The sequence below is a fragment of the Panicum virgatum genome, chromosome 9K (assembly GCF_016808335.1).
Source record: "Panicum virgatum strain AP13 chromosome 9K, P.virgatum_v5, whole genome shotgun sequence".
Classification (NCBI taxonomy): Eukaryota; Viridiplantae; Streptophyta; class Magnoliopsida; order Poales; family Poaceae; genus Panicum; species Panicum virgatum.
Window position 1 is genome coordinate 53,337,451 of NC_053144.1, and position 19,392 is coordinate 53,356,842.

Sequence of the window (19,392 nt, forward strand, 5' to 3'; positions counted from 1 at the left end):
GGAGAGGGTGAATTAGACAATTTAAAAATTTTAATGTATGGTTTCAAATATTTTGCACATAAACTTAAACTAAAATATGCTATCTAAATGTGCAACTGTGGTTCAACTAGTATGAAACCTTCATCCCAAAAGAGTTTTGCAACCTATAGCCAATTCTAGCAAGATTCTACTCTAAGAATGTAAAGGCACAGAAGTTGCGATATGAAGTGCGAAAACGTAAAGAGGGGATGAGAGGAAGCACTCTTGACACGAGAATTTATCCCGTGGTTCGGTTAACCACAAAGGCACACCTACATCTACGTTATTGAAGCACACACGAAGAGTATTCCTTCCCGACAATCAAGTCTCTTTCGTGGACAAAATCAGGATCACCTTGATCCCATTTTCTACTAAGGAGCTTGCCCACGAAGGATGGGGTCCACACGCCCCCCGCACAAAGTTGTTGATGCCACTCCACACCAATCCGGAGGGTCGTTGACTTGCCGGCGAGCAACCAATGCTCCAAGGGGCCGGCGCACCGAGATACAATATTGGTTCACTCTAGAACCACTCACAAAGCAGCAACACTTTGCTCTCTCACTCACTCAAGAGTTAACCTAGCACTAACACTCTTAATGGTGTGCTAAGGACTAAAAATTTGATCATTAAGCTCTTGGATGGCTTGGAGATGTTTGGGTGTGGGTGTGACTTCTAGGAACTACAACAAACCTCAAATGGCCGGAGGATGCCATATATATAGGCCACCAACTAAAAGTAGCCGTTGCAAGCCATTGTGCCTTTTTCTGCGAAGGCATCAGTTAAACCGATGGGGGTGCATCGGTTAAACCGGTCACTCTAGACCAAAATAGTAGCCGTTGGAGAACTGACACACTGTGCAGACTTGCGTCATTGTACCGATGCTTGCTCCGATGGGGCATCGGTTAAACCGGTACTCAAGGTTCACCAAAACATCGTCTCTGAGTAATAGTACTGTGAATGCACCGATGCCTATATCTATACCATCGGTTAAACCTGTGCAGAAGCCCATTTTGATTCCAGAAAAACATGCTCTCTGAGTAATGGTATGTTGAATACACCAATACATGTTTTTGGGCCCTGGTTAAACCGGTACCTAAGGATTTTCTGATTGATCGCATTTAGCACTGAAAATTGCACTGACGTAGGGGCATCATTGTATCCAATGACCCTCGGATGAACCGTTGGGTGGTCGTCGGTTTAACCGATGCAGCTGATTTCTACAGAACTCGTCCAATTTAATGTTTTTTAGTTCTTTCTTTGTGTTTTGCTTTGTTAGGACTTTTTACATCCCTGGGACCTAGATAGTTTCACTTGACAAACTTGTCAGTCCTATTAATTGTGTTATCATTCGATCACCAAAATCACTCGAAATGGCCTAAATGGGGCCATATTCGTTACATCTTGGCAAGTTGCACCGTACTCATATAGCTAGCAAACAACTAAACCAAAATCATTTGAAATATACTAATATGTAGGGAGTGGTATTCTGTGCCCAGTCATCCTATCGTCATCTATAAAAAGGCCACCTCCGCGACCTCTCCCATCTGCTCTGAGCTGCGCTCTCTATCTAGCGCAGTATAGTAGTGTGCAAAGAGCAAGCAAAGCAGAGGTGAAGGACGATGGCTGCTGCGTTGAGGCTCGCCGTGGCGGCGACATGCGCCTTGTTTCTGGCGACGGCGTGCCAGGGCTTGCAGGTGGGCTACTACAAGAAGAGCTGCCCCCGCGTGGAGCACATCGTCAGGGCCGAGGTGAAGAAGTTCGTCTACAAGAACGCCGGCGTCGGCGCCGGCCTCATCCGCATGTTCTTCCACGACTGCTTCGTCCAGGTAACACATCCACTGCCGACCATGGCGATGAATGCACCACGATCGAAATGCTTGTTCGTACAATGGATATGTATGTGACACTGACACGACGAGGCACACATACATAGGGATGTGACGGCTCCGTGCTGCTGGACCCGACGCCGGCGAACCCGCAGCCGGAGAAGCTGAGCCCGCCCAGCTTCCCCAGCCTGCGCGGCTTCGAGGTGATCGACGCGGCCAAGGACGCCGTCGAGAAGGCCTGCCCGGGCACAGTTTCCTGCGCGGACATCGTCGCCTTCGCCGCCCGCGACGCCGCCTACTTCCTCAGCCGCTTCTACGTGAAGATCGACATGCCCGCTGGTCGCCTCGACGGGCGCGTCTCCAGGGCCTCCGAGGCCCTGGCCAACCTGCCGCCGCTCGTCTTCAACGTCACCGACCTCGTCGGCCGCTTCGCCGCCAAGGGGCTCGACGCCGAGGACATGGTCGTGCTCTCCGGCGCGCACACCGTCGGCCGCGCCCACTGCTCGTCCTTCGTCCCCGACCGCCTCGCCGCCCCCTCCGACATCTACGCCGGGTTCGCTAGCGTGCTGCGGAGGCGGTGCCCCGCGAACCCGACCCCGGGCAACGACCCCGCCGTGAACCAGGACTTGGTCACCCCTTACGCGCTCGACAACCAGTACTACAAGAACGTGCTGGCGCACAAGGTGCTCTTCACGTCCGACGCCGCGCTGCTCACCGCGCCGGCGACGGCCAGGATGGTGCGCGACAACGCCTACATCCCCGGCTGGTGGGAGGACAAGTTCAAAGCCGCCTTCGTCAAGATGTCCCGGGTGGAGGTGAAGACCGGCAAGCAGGGCGAGATCAGGAAGAACTGCAGGGTCATCAACCATGATCACCCTCACAGGCACTACTGAATACTGATCGACTACCGGAGCTGCATGACTGCATCTGCATTCACATTGCATTCGTTCCTTTGTCAGGTCTGTTTGGTTCCCGTGAGTTTCTAGAACTGGGAATCTTTCATGCATGAAGTCCAGAATGAAGTCTATTTGTAAAAAAAATTTAGAAATGAGTGTAACTTTTCGCGACGAATCTAATAACAATAATTAATCGATGGTTGGCTACATTGATGCTACAGTAACGATCATAAAAATGTAACTTTTAGTATTTGAATACGTAGTCGGATACAGATATTGTAAGTTTTTGTTGGATAAGATTGTAATGGATATCGACATCATGAAAATATAACTTTTTAGTATTCATATATGGATTGATTACGAATATTGAATACTCGGAATCAGATACGGACGGATAAAATCTCTTCCAGACCGGATCGAATTCGAATACGGTCGGGAAATATAAGTACCATTTATATCCCTACTCTTAGATTGGTCAGAGTTCCTAGCGCAGGGTTCTGAAGTTGGTTTTGTAAACTACTTTTATTTAATACCTCTAATTAGCGGTCAAAGTTGTGAACAGTTCCACTTCTAGAAACTTCTAGGCTAACCAAACGGAGCTGCGATTTCCATATCGTGGGGTTAGGTTATTTGATGATGATTAACTGCCCACATCCTTCGAGTGTTCTTTGGCTTCCATTATTATTGTTGTCATTTCTTTATTAGTTATTCTGTCCTTGTTTGGCTTGAATGTAATGTCCTTCTGTCTCGATTTTTAATGTTAAGGAACAAGTGTAATAGATGATATCGATTCGGTGATCTAGTTATTCATTTTGTTCTTCGCTTATGTTACGCTTTCTTTATCCTGCCCACCAGCACCTAGATTCTGATCTAACATTGTGAGAAATAGTAACACAAGGCCTGATAGATATGTGCTGGAGACAGCGTAATTTGTATTCGAACATAGCTGTCGTGACAGCTGAGAGTTTACAACGGTCACCCGGTTGTAGATGATCTTGTACAGAACGCAAAATTGCGATGACAAATAAAACAACTATGTCGACGGAAGGAGAGTACCACACAGATCTTCATTCTTGTGTGATGGGCCTACTCCAGGCTTGGTGGCAAATTTTCTTTTGATCGCCAGGACACATCTCTTTCTTACGCGGTCATCGTATGATGTGTTTTTAGATGACAGATGTTGCAACTCCATTTTCCATGTTTAGCAGTAGCACCGTACCCGCACTTGCGTGACCCAAGAAAGTAAACATGCAAGCAGTTGGGCCAAGAAGGGAGCATGCAATGTTTCTCTTCCCATTTCTAGAACATTTAGTTTCCTCAGCTTTTGATGAACACATTCAGCATGGCAAGTGCCAAAGAAAAACGTAGACAAAATTGAGAGGACACGTCTCCAAACCACCGTGGGATTGGTTGCTGTTGACGCAAAAATCAACACACTGAAATCCGAAGGAAGTGTTCACCAAGCACGGAAAAGACAACCAAGCGTATCAGTCAATTTGGCCTGAAATTGACAATGGAGAAAACAAAGTCAAATTCAAGAGCGTATCGGCTGGGATTCCGAATATCTCTCAGATGGGCGTATCGGCAAGCTTTGCTGATACTATGAACGACAAAAAGATATTAAATGCAAGCGTGTAGTAAACGAGCGTATTGGCAGGATCAGCCGATACACTAAACGACAAAACCGGCTTTGAGCAGCCGACCGTATATGTATGACAAGATCTAAGTTACGAATGTGTAACTCAGATGATATGAAGCTAAAAACATATCTAAACCGGCTCTTGAGATAACAAAAGTGTTGCTCCAAAACCTAAAACTAATCTAGTATGTTTTTAGATGTGATAATGGCAAAAAAGCATAGGAAAATCTACAAATCTAGCTGATATCGATAATTGGTGAATAAATCTAGACGAGACGACAGCGATGCGCCCGAAAGTCAAAGCCTAGATAAACTCGATAACTTTTGAATAGATTTGAACGAAGCCACAACGATGCGCCCGGTAGCTAAAGCTCAAATATACTCGGTAAAACGAAAACTCACCAGTAAATCAAGTCGGTCTAATGTGAGGCGTCCTTGATCAACTTGAAAGAACTCGTCGAAAAAAAAGAGAAAAGACGAAGTCGCCGAAAAAGTGCAAAGGAATTGTAAAGTTTGTTGTATTGGATGTGTATCAAGTTTTTTCGGTCCCTTACAACTGATATATATAGCCTAGCACTATCAAGTCCTAACCGATTACGGCAAATATTACTTGACCCTAAAGAAAAGACTATCTTTTGGTTTCTTTTGAATCGGCCACCTTTCCTTCACCGAAATCACCTTCCTTGACACGTGTTAAAAAACGGTGTCAACAGATGCCCCCCAGTTTCGGAGTAATAGATCTGTTGCTTCGAAATTAATGTTAATCATTACTGCCAACGTTCAAATTTATCTAAATCTCCCAATCAGACGGTGTATCGAATCCCCATTTTTCCCTCGAGCAAAGATCATAAATATTTCTGTCTTCTCTTCCGCTGGCACATTTCCTGTAGCACCTCCTCCTTCTCTCTTGCTCTAGAACACATCTGTTCTACCGCCGCCATCGCAGCTCCCTAGGGTTTCGAAGATCCAAATCTAAGGACCATCCCCTCCAGCAATGGCGTCCATCTCCGAGATTCCAGAGGTACGTCTCCTTTCTTCATCCGTAGCATTTGTTTTTCATTCCCCTTCCGATCCCTTCAGTCGTGTTCCTCATTTCCGCCTTCATTTTCAGAATCTGAGGGGTAACATGATTATTCTGCTAGAAAATCAATCCATCATGGTCTGCTTAGGTCCTATGGAAAATCCAGACTCATCTAGTATAATCAACTTGGAAACCAGCAGGATTCCCATTAAGTCCTCCAATATGAATGTAGATTGGACTCCAGCCTTCAGATCTTGGCCGAGCGTTACTCCCGGATGGAGAAATCGGTTCCGCAGGATAGCTAATTCCCAGAGGACCAACTGGGAACAATACGATATCAGCCAATGCCTGAACCTATCCTTATCGGAGATGATTAGGAACGAGCCGATGCTCATATCAACTTCTTACTTCTGGTCCGATGCGCTTAATGCATTCATGTTCAACCATGGACCCATGACACCGAATCTAATGGATGTCGTGATGCTTACCGGCCTGAATATCTATGTTTCTGATTGACCTTTCCATCTGCTAGAAAAAGCTTCTTTCAAGATCGAAACAAAGAACATCGGCGGATGGAAAGGATATATCAGTAAGAACATGAAAACTATATCTGTATCTGCCAGAGAACATGCTGCATTCCTCAATATGCGGCTTGAGAAATTTATTTTCTGTGGTAAAACCGTTGGCCCAACAAATAATAATCTCAAGTTGGCAGAAAATCTGGCTACTGGCAATCCTGTTCCTCTCGGCAAACATCTTCTGGGATCAGTTTACAATCTGCTTCATCAAGTATCATTCAGACTCAGAAAGAACCAGCCGATCACCAACTTGGGAGGCCCCTGTTGGTTTATTCAGTTGTGGCGGCACATGTACATGCACAAAACTATGACAGTCGAATTGTCAGAGATAGAATTCCCATAAAAAAACTTCTCTGAAGAAGAATAAACCGTCACTCGCCGATGTACATCATTCGGTGAAGCAGCTATCATGATTGCCAATGATCCCAAGACTCTTGGCATTACTGACTTTTTCAAGTCCTTCTACAATGGGTTTCCAGAAATCTCTACTATCTGATTTGCATATCAGGATGAAAAAGTCATTTATGAGAATCCCTTCAAATTCCAGCTTGATTCTTGGAAGACTGATGAAGAAGCCACAAAGATAATGAAAGAGATAATCTCTCCAAGAATTCTACCAATCAACTTCACATCTGGCAAAGATACCTCTAGCTATGAGTTTTATAATCCATCAATGGCAGCCAGATAATTGGAATTTGGCCAAGTGCACCCTTTTCTCTTCTTCACTGGCAAAGTTCAGTTTAGAGGAGCCCTTGACAACGCCCTCTCTTATGATCGGCTGAAAAACCTGGAGCCTGATGTGAACATGATATTTTTAGCCGATTGGCAGACTGCACCTTTTGCCACCACTCCTTTCATCCAATGGTGGTCTAAATGGCAAGAGCATATTTTCTGCAAATCGGCCAACTTATACTGCATCGCTCTAGACAATAATTATCAATCAGGCGAAAATGAGGTACAAGCAAAATCAACCCCCACAATGTCTCTTAGCACTTCTTGCTTGCAGCCTTTAACTTCTACTCTTTGCAGGATGATGATCAGAATCCTCCAACAATCAGCAGGAGTGGGCAGCCGATCAACTACGCCCTGCCAGCCAATAAACCAAATATCGGCTATGGCGCTCCAACTCTGACAGATGTGGCCACTGGGAGAAAACATAAGGTACCTCATACCAAGGTAACAACTCGCAAGAAAAGGAAATCTCCAGGCCAATCCTCAGCAGCTGCAACAGCACTTCAAACAGATATCTTGGTCGACCTCCCCTCCTCTTCCTCAGAAGGTAAAAAGCCTGAAACCCTTATAATTTCACTTTATCTGAATGCTGATCATATTTTTGCTTCACAATTAAGACACCCCTGAACATCAATCAGGAGGGGAAGAAGATTCTCAACGCACACCTCCTCCTCCATTATCCATTGTTCAGGTATAATCCTGCTTACTCAGTAAGTATTTTAAACCTTTCCATGATCCTGAATCTGGTATTATTTCCTTTTGGTTTCATCAGACACAGTATTGACGTCCAACTCTCAGGAAATCCAGGGCGGGCTCTCCATTGATACAGGTAGGATTTCAGAACTCGCTCACAAACAGATTCTGTATATTTCTGACAATCATCCTTCAGCTTGCCGACCATGCACTATCTGAATTACTTGGCCAGCCAAACACCGCAATCTCGAGCTCTTCACCGCAACCCCTCATTCCTGCTGGCTCGAATCTAGGAGAAATACGCCTGAAGTAGGTAAACAACCCTTCTCTCTATTGGCCGATCCCACCACTCTCTTATTTCCATCGGCCATCTTAACTTTATCATCCTTTCATGCATAGGAATCTCCAGGCAATGGTCTGTTCTCCTTTCAAATCGGAACTACTTCTTAGGAAGAAGGAGAAGAAGCAACATCGGCCGATCTCATTATACTATCGGATGAAACCAAGGCCAAACTCCAAGAATCCCTTCAGTTTCTGAATTAAGACATTGCCAACTGATCAAGAATGCACAGTCGATCCGCGCTATCTTGGAAGAACTAGAGGGTAAACTCCCAGAAGCAATTGAAGATGCACTAACTCCTGCAGCCTTCATCGAGAGCCACCGCGCATAATTCAACAAGGCTCAAAAACGACTCGCCGATCGTCGTCAGCAGGAAGAAATCATCAAGCAGAGGGACCACTTCAAAGATTTAGCAGAATCAGCTGTCGGTGAGATTAAATCTCTGAATGACACCAAGGCTTGCATCTTGAGGAACAAAGCTAAATTGGAAGCTGAACGTGATCGTCTTCTGCAAGAACTTAATCGGGTAAACCAAGCAATAAACATCGCAGATCACAATCTTTCTCAGATTCCACTGGTCATCAACAAACTCCAAGAAGACAAGCAGAAATACGCTCGTCAAGCATATCAACTCCATAAGAGTCTGCAGCCGATTTCTGGCTCATCAGTAGATAACAACCAATTAATTGAAAACATTAATCAAATCCGCCTGCACGCGATAAAAGTAATCCGGGAAGCTCTAGGATTACTGTAAAATCATTTCATGTACTGTGACCTCCAGAATTAGCAGACAACTTGATCTTACTCCAAAAAATTTTCTTTATGATTTATTGCTCTAAGGGCGACTCATATCGTATCGGCCATGGCACAACCGATGCATCTAACTTGCAAATTGGTTTTTACATATTTTTTGCACTAAAGGCAATACTTTCTATTATTGGCTATAACTTACAAAATCCAGCCGATACTACAATCGGACATACCCCTCTTTGATCAAGACTCATCCGAAGAATCTCCTGACTTCGCCAATGTGACTTCATAATCAGCCATCCGAAAGAAATCCATCTCCCATGCTTGACCAGAAAGACAATTCATCCGATCATAACTCACTATATGGGCTTCAGCCGATGCCACGCTGAATGACGAATCGACCGATACTATTTCAACAGTATCGTCAACCCACTGAATCAAACATTGATGCATAGTAGATGGAATGCAACAATTGGCATGTATCCAGTCCCGACCCAACAGCAAACTATATGAACCTTTGCCATTAATAACGAAGAAAGTAGTGGGAAGGGTCTTACTGCCAATTGTGAGATCGACGCATAATGCCCCTAAAGCAGGAGATACGACTCCTTCGAAATCCTTAAGCATCATATCAGTCTTCATCAGATCATCCTGATTCTTCCCAAGCTTGCGTAGCATAACATAGAGCATTATATTCACGGCTGCACCTCCATCAACCAACATCTTCGTAACAGACTTGCCATCAACAAATCCTTTCAGGAATAGTGCTTTAAGATGCTGCCTCTTATCATCTTTTGGCTTTTCAAATGTTGCTGGCAATGGTTCCAAATTTAACTGTACCATGGCTTCCTTTAATTCTAGTTCATGATCTTCATCATCTGGCGTCATAAACTCTTTCGGCATTATGAAAACCATATTAGTTGGCGCAGCCAATGATCTAGAATCTTGATCCCTATCGGCCCTGGGCTTAGCACGCCAAACTAGTGACATGATCTCTTTCTTGTGCAGAATCTGTTCTTGTTCTTCCTCAATGATCTCCAATTGGCATAACCTTTGAACACGTCGCTTTTGAGACCTGGTCAAACCTCCTGGGTACCATTGAGATTGATCCGTGCGATCAGACTCACGTTCTGGATCTCTCCGCATCGGCTTATCATCTTGTACTCTGTCATCGGCCACCTGTTTTAGCCGATCGTGTACAGGCACTCTTCTCCTAGCAGGATCACGTAGCATTGTCCTGCCCCCAGTCGATCATGCACTGATACCCCTTTTCCTAGCCGATCATGCACAAGAGTGCGCTCATGCCGATAGGGCTCATGACGTGACCTTTCATATGATCGGCTACCTTGAACATTGCATTCGGGACAATCATATGCCGATGGCAATGTCAACCCTTCTTCCCAGCAGTAGACAAAGAAAGGACACCTTCAATGATCTTGCTCGCGTCGCTCCTCTTCTTCTCTACGCTGCCGCCTTTCACGATCACGCTGAAACTTGTTCAACAGCATTTGAGACGTCATACGTCTACGTGGTGCCGATGAACATTCAGCATCCTTCATCGGACCCTTTCCTTTGACATCATCGACTGCTATCTGCGCTTTAGGATCAACAGCTCCAGATTTCTTAGCCGATGATGACGTCAGGATCTTGATTTGAGGAGAACCTTCATCTCTAGCCACATCAACCATGTGTTGTGGCGAAAGGATGTCCGTCGATCTTCATCATCTTCTTGGGAGACTCAAATTTCAATCTCCCTTATTCGAAAGCCATCTAAATCTGCTGTAGGAAGACCTTGCATTCATTCGTATCATGCGATGTGGTGTTGTGTCACTTGCAGTACTTTATATTTTTGAGCTCGTCCTCCGATGGAATCTTATGATATAGCTTCAACTTGATCAATCCTTCCGACAATAGCAAGTCAAAGATCTTGTCGGCTTTAGTGATGTCAAACCCATACGACTCAGGCTCTTTCTTCCCAAACGGACACGTCACCGGCTTTTTACTGTTCTGTATCCACTCAGCTGATGCAATCGTTTCTTGCTCCTCTTCAGATTCATCATTGGTAGAATATTCCATATAGTTGATCTTCTTCTGAAAAGGCTTCTTGGACTCGTAGGATCGAGTCTCTCCTGTCATCCGACTCGCGATCTGGCTAATGCTTTCAAACTCCTGCGATGCATATTTATCTTTAATGTGCAGCAAGAGCCCATTAAATACTACATCGGCCAACTACTGATCAGACAGAACCAAACTGTAACATCGATTCTTGACATCTCTGAATCTTTGGATAAAAGCAGCAACTGATTCATCGTTTCTTTGTCTTAAACCGGTCAAATCGGTCAACTTTAATTCAGTAATCCCAGAGAAAAAGAACTAAAGAAATTGTCTCTCTAGATTGGCCCAATATAATATGGAATTTGCTGGCAAAGTGGTGAACCAAGCAAAGGTTGATCCAGACAAAGACAAGGAGAACAAACGGACTTTGAGTGCATCATGGTTGCCTGCTTCACCCAACTGTAGAAGGAACCTATTAATATGTTCCATCGTAGAAACTTCTCCCTGTCCTGAAAACTTTATGAAATCAGGCATTTTGTACTTGTGGGGGAGAGGAACCTAATTATAAGCCGGAGGATGGGGAGTCTTGTACATAACGGATTGTTGCTTTGGCCAAAAACCAAACTACTCCCTCATCACTTCAGCTATCTTTGTGCTCCAATCAACTTGCGGCTCAACTATTGGCATTTTCTGAGGGGAAAACGAACTCGCTGCATTGGTCATCGCAATTTATTGAGCTACATGGTCCATCGGTTGTCCAGCCGATTGCATCTAATGTGTCTGCCGTGTTATTCGATTAGGTGTCTGCTAAATCATCGTCGGCTGTGGAGCCGATTGTTGACCAGTAATATCTGTGTACGACACATTGACGTACTGTATTTGTCTAGTTGCTTCATTGTGGAATACCCAGTTGATTCCCTTCTGATGCGGAGATTGCGACAACAACACTTCTGAAGGAGACTGGGGTTGAAGCAGGATAGCAATATGCTGTTGTGGGGTCATCGGCGATGGCGGCGATGCATTAGCTTGTGCCATCTGTTGTGGACTCCATGCACCTTGTGCATTTAGCTGTATTGCCAATGCATCCTGCTGTGCAACCATCGGCTGAACGGCCGATGGATCAGGCTGAGAGGCTATCGGCTGAGAAGCCGATGCATTAAACTGCATCTTGGGTGGCGTAGAAAATAAATCCGGATGCATACCATACCCAGTAGCAGAATTCCACCCTTTAGAAAATACAGACGCAGATCCATCTTGCACAGTTGTAGCAATCGGCGGCGTGGTTGAGTAGATAGGATCTGCTATACCCGACGATGCTGCAGTAGTCATCTGGGGTGGAGTTTGACTGTTGCTTGTTCCTGCCTGACTATCTTGAGCCGACAGGGCTGCTGCCATAGATGCCTCCATGGGAGTATATTGCATCTGATCTGGTTGTATATAGCAAGGACCCATGCACCCTGGTAACGTGCCTTCAGCAAAAGTCTTGACCACTGCATTGTGCACCGTGTTGCCCATGACTATTGCACTCTTGATGAAGGCTTGTGCCACATCTTGGTCAACTGCGTCTATCATCTTGCTTTCACGTTGAGCCTCTGTCAATGGCTGGAAAGATGGAAGATTAAACTTCTAGACCACCTCACCAGATTTGTTGACGTTGTACTATTTGAGGCATTCACGCTTGAATCTCTCCACCAGCTCTTCATATTCCTTCTTTTGTTCTTCTTTGAGCTTGTCTTCAGGAACAGGAATCTGATTTTCTTCACTAACTGTAGATTTATCTGTGAGTTCCACCATGTTGAAGTTTTTCGTGTCCCACCGGGCGTGCCAAAAGATGTGTTGACGCAAAAATCAACACACTGGAATCCGATGGCAAGTGTTCGCCAAGCACGGAAAAGTCAACCAAGCATGCCAGTCAATTTGACCAGAAATTGACAATAGAGAAAACAAAATCAAATTCAAGAGCGTATCGGCTGGGATTCCGAATATCTCTCAGATGGACGTATCGGCAAGCTTTGCCGATACTATGAATGACAAAAAGATATTAAATGCAAGCGTGTTGTAAACGAGCGTATCGGCAGGATCAGCCGATACACTAAACGACAAAAGTGGCTTTGAGCAGCCGATCGTGTATGTATAACAAGATCTCAGTTACAAATGTGTAACTCAGATGATGTGAAGCTAAAAACAGATCTAAACCAGCTCTTGAGATAACAAAAGTATTGCTCCAAAACCTAAAGCCGATCTAGTATGTTTTTAGATGTGATAATGGCCAAAAAGCATAGGAAAATCTACAAATCTAGCCGATATCGAGAATTGGTGAATAAATCTAGACGAGACGACAGCGATGCGCCCGGAAGTCAAAGCCTAGATAAACTCGATAACTTTTAAATAGATTTGAACGAAGCCACAGCGATGCGCTCGGTAGCTAAAGCTCAAATATACTCGGTAAAACGAAAACTCACCAGTAAATCAAGTCGTTCGAATGTGAGGTGTCCTTGATCAACTTGAAAGAACTCATCGAAAAAAAGAGAAAAGGCGAAGTCGCCGAAAAAGTGCAAAGGAATTGTAAAGTTTGTTGTATTGGATGTGTATCAAGTTTTTTCGGTCCCTTACAACTGATATATATAGCCTAGCACTATCAAGTCCTAACCGATTACAGCAAATATTACTTGACCCTAAAGAAAAGACTATCTAAAAGATAAACTACTTAAAATATTACAACCGAATCATCAAGATTCTCGTAGAGTTCGGATCATCTTCTCCTTCTTTGACTTCATCGGCAACTCTCCATCGGCCAAGCACCAGAGCGGACTAATCAGCATCTTCGCAGAATATTCTCCTGGTCCATCGGACAGACTTCTATCGGCCGATTCCAACTCTGTGCATCTTTTGGTTTCTTTTGAATCGGCCACCTTTCCTTCACCGAAATCACCTTCCTTGACACATGTCAAAAAACGGTGTCAACAGTTGCTTGATGATTAACTGCATGCTCACACTCTTCAAATTTCCCTCAGCTTTGAATTATTGTTTTGGTTTCATAATTCGTTATTTGGCTATTCTTGTATGGCTTGAATATATTGTCCATTGATCTCAAGAATGTATGGTGGTATTCTGTTAATGTCAATGGAATAAGTGTTTTTTTTTGCGGGTAATGGAATAAGTGTAATAGAACTATCGATTGGGTGATTTTATGATTCATATTGTTAGGTTTAATTGCCCTTTATTCTCCACGGCAGAAACTGAAATCTGAGAAGATTGTGAGAAATAATGCACAAGGGCTCTATGTCGCGAGCAACGCAGATGATAGATGATATGATCTTGTTGATCAGGCTAAATAGCGATGACAAAACAACCATATCTATCATCCTTTCAAAATTATACTTTTTTGAAACATGGTTGAACTTCTAGGAGTTACGCTGCTTGTATTTAAGCATGTAAGGTTTCGTGAAGTTGATCGTTTTTCTTCTTCAAAGACCAAAAATGCCTTGATTTTTTATACCTTCCTGGTCTGTCCGGCACTACAACGGTCTGTACGTGATCTTGTTTTTCTATTTCTTTTAGTGAAACACGTGCTCAGGCACGTTTGCTAACAAAAAGAGAAAATTAAGGAACCTGCGTGCATGCCAGAGAAAGCCAATGCGTTCTTGTGATTGAAGATGGAATAATACTTCTGAATTTTTAATTTTTAATTATTAAATTATATTTAGTTACAAAATAATATTCTAATCTTGCGAAATATCAAAACTAGGTCCCTTTCATCTGCTGGGCAAACAAAATCTAAATTTTGTCTACCCAGAGAACGAAAATACGATAGTTCATCTAATGAGACGACGAAATACAGTATTTTCGTCTAATTGTTGGACGGAATCTAATGGCATGCATGATGAAAACTAGATTTTGTTTATAGATGAAATTTAGTTTCCGTTACCCATTGGACGAAATTTAGTTAGCTCTGAGTTCCTGTTTTTGAATCGAAATTTGAACAGATTTCTATTGTTTTGCACAAAAACAAATGGCACATTTTTGTAGTCCAAGGTGCCCTATACTTAGAGATAATTTTTTTCCAAAGTAACCACCAACTTTCATAAGAATATCTATCTATATCTATACTATAAAGATCGAAAACAATTAAAAACTTTTTTATTCATATTGGGCCCACCGTACCCCTCACGCTGGATCCATATGTCAGGATCGAAGACGGTGGAAATGAGAGTAGACCCATAGAAACTGCGAGCTAGAGAGTGTTTCTTGATTTTCTCACCAGACCGATCCCATACCCGCTTGCTCATACCCCTGGAGGCGGCGGCAAAAAATTCCAGAGTTCGTGAGATACCGGCGCAACTCTAAATAGCGCTAGGGTATCCACGGCCCTCAATCGTGAGCAGCACGCGTGGAGCCCAGGCACGGGCAGAACCAGACCCACTTCACGCGGCGCGTACGATTGAGCTGCCCCGGCCGCCCGTAGCGCTCGCGCTGCTCGCGCCCGATGCCTCGGCCACTACCGCCGTCGTCATGGCCTCCTCCTCCTCCGGCTCGCCATACGCCCAGGCCCCAGGAGATGGAAAACAGGGCCCCACAAGCGGTGATGGCTTGTGCAGCTCCGAACAAACAAATGGAAGTCAGTAATGACTAAGGCGTGCGCTATGCGATAGCAAACAAATGCGAGTCGCTGGCATTGGGTTGCTATATGCGTTTCATGTGTAGATGTTTTGCAGACAAATAAAGAACAACAATTGATTATGGGAAATTTATTAAAATTGGCTGTTACGTAATAGTTATGAGATTTTTTTTCCTTCCAGGGGGTAGATTTGGCATGGACTTATACATGCCTCAAATTAACTTTAAATGTGGCTTGTAATGTAACTCGTGGTTATGGTCAAATTCTGTAATTTTTATAATAAAACTTTAAGATTTATACTAGGTATCTTTGGAAACACATGCTTGCCGCGGGTGTGCTATACTTTTTTTTAGCCAATTACGAAAACAATTAAGTCTATTTCATCGGCTTCAAGTGCACTTAGGCATCGAGTTCAAACTGCTATTCAATAATATGATTAGTGAAACTGCTCCCTCCATATTGTAAATAATTTAATTAATACTTAATTGGATAAAAAATCTAATTAGATTTTTCAAATCACGTGCGTGTCGCATGTGCAACTATATATGCTAGTACAGGTAAATGACTCTCACAAAAAATAGGTGGTGGTTTAGTAATAGGTTTTGTTTATAATAAGTTGTTTATTAAATTTATCGCTTTTTCCTTCATATTCATGGTTCTCTATTGTAATAAGGGCCGGATATTTCACATTGTGATGTAAAAGGCCGGAATATTGAAATATTCCTTTATCTAAAAAAGTTCATAAATAGACTAAAAAATGTATCGGTCTATATTTTCCATAAGTTTAGTCAAAATTATTTGATTTTTTTTTAGAATAAAGATAAAGCAAATTATAATTTAAAATAGAGGGAAAGTTAACTAGGAACAAATAACTATAAATTACTTGCCCGTGCAGTTGCTCGAATTGATAGGCTAGTTATCAAAATGAGTGTTCCATTGTTACATTAAAAGTACACAATTACAATTTACACATTCACAAATAGCAGAGCAAGTAATGCAACAAAAAATAGCAAATGAATTAACAAATATAGAAAGTAGTATGCACGGGTAATTTGCTGTTGGAAATCAATTAAAGACCCAATTGTCGCCACAAAAGAAGAAGAAGAAAAGATTAACGTGCGCTCCTGCAAACCAAGAACGAACACACCAATGGGCAAGCTCAAGCTTCCATGTCAACATCGGATTGCTCAGTAGTGTTGACGATGTTAGTTGACGACCCTGCAGTTCCTCCTGACCTCGCCCTGCTTGCCGGTCTTCACCTCGACCTGGGACATCTTGACGAAGGCCTTCTTGAACTTGGCCTCCCACCACCCGGGGATGTTGGCGTTGTCAAGCACCATCCTGGCCGTCGCCGGCGTGGTGAGCAGCGCGGCGTCGGACGTGAAGAGCACCTTGTGCGCCAGCACGTTCTTGTAGTACTGGTTGTCGAGCGCGTTAGGGGTGACCAAGTCCTGGTTCACGGTGGGGTCGTTGCCCGGGGTCGGGTTCGCGGGGCACCGCCTCCTGAGCAAGTTGGCAAACGAGGCATTGATGTCGGAGGGGACGGCGAGGCGGTCGGGGACGAAGGACGAGCAGTGGGAGCGGCCGATGGTGTGGGCGCCGGAGAGCACGACCATGTCCTCGGCGTCGAGCCCCTTGGCGGCGAAGCTGCCGACGAGGCCGGTGATGTTGAAGACGGGCGGCGGCAGGAAGTCCAGGGCCTCGGAGGCGTTGGAGACGCGCCCGTCGAGGCGGCCGGCGGGCATGTCGATCTTCACGTAGAAGCGGCTGAGGAAGTAGGCGGCGTCGCGGGCGGCGAAGGCGATGATGTCCGCGCAGGAGACCGTGCCCGGGCAGGCCTTCTCGACGGCGTCCTTGGCCGCGTCGATCACCTCGAAGCCGCGCAGGCTGGGGAAGTTGGGCGCGCTCAGCTTCTCCGGCCGCGGGTTCGCCGGCGTCGGGTCCAGCAGCACGGATCCGTCACATCCCTATGCATGTGTGTGTGTTCCGTGTCAGTCTCGTGATCGAGTCCATTGTACGAAGAAAGAAGCATCTCCATGGCGTGCATGGTTGATTGTGCATTACCTGGACGAAGCAGTCGTGGAAGAGCATGCGGATGAGGCCGGCGCCGACGCCGGCGTTCTTGTAGACGAACTTCTTCACCTCGTCCCTGACGATGTGCTCCACGCGGGGGCAGCTCTTGTTGTAGTAGCCCACCTGCAGGCCCTGGCACGCCGTCGCGAGAACCAATGCGCATGTCACCGCCACGGCGACCCTGAACGAAGCAGCCATTGTTCTCCTCCTCTCGGCTGCTCTTCTACCGTGCTCTGAGCCTCTGTATTTGAGTGCGTGAGCTAAGAGAGCTGATGACAAGTGATGAACTGATGCTCGCATGGGGCGGTATTTATAGATGGAGATACGCCGTAGGCCGACCACGTCGAAGTAGTTAGTTGGATGATGATCCAACTTGGATCATGGTGTATTATGGAGTGAGATCGAAGAACTGATTAGGGAAGCTAGCTGTTGCAGAACATGGATGCATGGAGGCCGCAACCGAAGGTAGCTAAGCAGTTGACCTGCAGGTGGCTTTGTTTGATTTGCTGTACGTAGCTGCATGTTGTGCTGCCTGTGGTTTCTTCCCCCTGTTGTGGCTGAATTGTTTTTTCTCTTGATGGGAATGTTCCATGGCACGATTTGTTTTCAACCAATTGCGCACACACCGTACACCACTTTTTTTACTTGAAGTGAAGTCTAAAAGCACTGTAATATGTTCGTGGGGACTGCAGGAGCTGTCCTGCTAGCTACAGATATCTTTTCAATTCTTGCAAATAAGTGTATGTAATTCTTCGAATTATAGGATGATAATGTTGAAAAAGCCACAGATAAGTAGCCCCTCTTGATTAAATTCAATGTTTTAAATGATGAGCTATGTAATTTGGCGATAGAGTTCTCGAACTGCTATTAGCGCAACTGTAGCCCGCTTTTTGTAGGGCTCAGCTAATCAGAAGAGGGGTACCAGATCGGACAGCAGGTGATCTTCCTTTCTGGGTAAGTTTCTGTCTTCATGATTTTCTACTTTTAGAATGCTACTTATCTATACCTATTACTAAAGTGAAATGAACATAGCACCATTTATGCCATTTCGAGTGATTTTGGTGATCGAATGACAACACAACACTTGAACTAATATGATTGTTAAGATGACCATTCTCAGTCTTTTAGGTTCAAGTGATGACAAAGAGAAAGAAAAGATAGACGTAGCAAGGCCCGAAGCTTATGGGCACCGGATGAACCGACGGGTCAAAAAGGGGCATCGGTGCATTGGGCGTACTATGTTCCAGAAACGATGTCAAGAGCCCAGGAGAAGATTCTTCAGCACCGGTTGAACCGGTGAAGTATCGGTGCATACCATCGGTGTAATGACGTCAGCAGAAGAGTTGAGTGCTGTGAGTGACCGGTTTAACCGACGGCTAAGCATCGGTTCAACCGGTGGTCACTGTGTCAGCTGTCAGGAGTTCAACGGCTACTTCGGGTCTGAGAGTGACCGGATGAACCGACGCTACCCCAGGCAGAGGCATCGGTTCATCCGATGATACGCATTTTTCTGCTGACCGTTGGAGCAACGGCTACAAGACTTGGTGGCCTATATATACGCCTCACCCCGGCCATTTGAAGATTGCTGGAGTTGCTGGACATCCCACACATACCCAAGAACATCTCCAAGCCATACAAAAGCATCAAGATTCTATCCTTAGCCCTTAACACACTTTGAGAGTGTTGTGTAAAGGATTAGCTCTTAGTGAGTGAGATTGCAAGGCTTCAAGCCTTTGTGATGTGGTTCATTAGCGAACCAAAACAAGAGCTTGGTGTGCCGGCACCTTGGAGCGTGAAGCTCGCCGGCAACGTCATCGACCCTCCGACTTGGTGTGGAGCGGCGACGACACTTTTGTGCGGGGGACGTGAAGACCCCCATCCTTTGTGGAGAAGCTCATTAGTGGAACCCGGGGCCAAGGTGAAAGTGATCGGGTGCTCTAGCCTAAGAGGGGGAGGGGGTGAATTAGGCACTAATAAAAACTTAGACCTATGGCTCCAACTAGTTTGCACAAAGCTTAAACTAAAACAAGCTATCTAGATGTGCAACTAGGTTGTTCTAGTGTAAAACCCCTATCCCAAAAGAGTTTAGCAACCTATAGCCTTTCCTATCAAGAAACTATTCTATGAAAGTAAAGGCATACAAATTACTAGAA

At 44.9% G+C, this 19,392-nt stretch overlaps 2 protein-coding genes across 2 annotated transcripts; one reads left to right on the forward strand and one right to left on the reverse strand.

The window, feature by feature from the left end:
• Nucleotides 1-1,637: 1,637 nt before the first annotated feature.
• Nucleotides 1,638-2,737, forward strand: LOC120648122 (peroxidase 2-like). Its single transcript, XM_039924876.1, has 2 exons — nucleotides 1,638-1,844; nucleotides 1,952-2,737. Exons 1-2 carry the CDS (start codon nucleotides 1,638-1,640, stop codon nucleotides 2,735-2,737), a joined length of 993 nt encoding a protein of 330 aa, XP_039780810.1.
• Nucleotides 2,738-16,110: 13,373 nt separating this feature from the next.
• On the reverse strand, nucleotides 16,111-17,505 carry LOC120648800 (peroxidase 2-like). The gene is made up of 2 exons (XM_039925455.1): nucleotides 17,231-17,505; nucleotides 16,111-17,133 (listed from the first exon to the last, which is right to left on the reverse strand). Exons 1-2 carry the CDS (start codon nucleotides 17,435-17,437, stop codon nucleotides 16,372-16,374), a joined length of 969 nt encoding a protein of 322 aa, XP_039781389.1. The 5' UTR covers nucleotides 17,438-17,505; the 3' UTR covers nucleotides 16,111-16,371.
• Between the last annotated feature and the right edge of the window lie 1,887 nt (nucleotides 17,506-19,392).

What these genes read in the sequence shown, in the direction of transcription:
- LOC120648122 (XM_039924876.1), top strand. Translation starts at nt 1,638, where the DNA reads ATGGCTGCTGCGTTGAGGCTCGCCGTGGCGGCGACATGCGCCTTGTTT. An exon ending in TCCACGACTGCTTCGTCCAG is followed by an intron (nt 1,845 to 1,951) that starts GTAACACATCCA and finishes ACACATACATAG; the next exon opens with GGATGTGACGGCTCCGTGCT.
- LOC120648800 (XM_039925455.1), bottom strand. Translation starts at nt 17,437, where the DNA reads ATGGCTGCTTCGTTCAGGGTCGCCGTGGCGGTGACATGCGCATTGGTT. An exon ending in TCCACGACTGCTTCGTCCAG is followed by an intron (nt 17,134 to 17,230) that starts GTAATGCACAAT and finishes ACACATGCATAG; the next exon opens with GGATGTGACGGATCCGTGCT.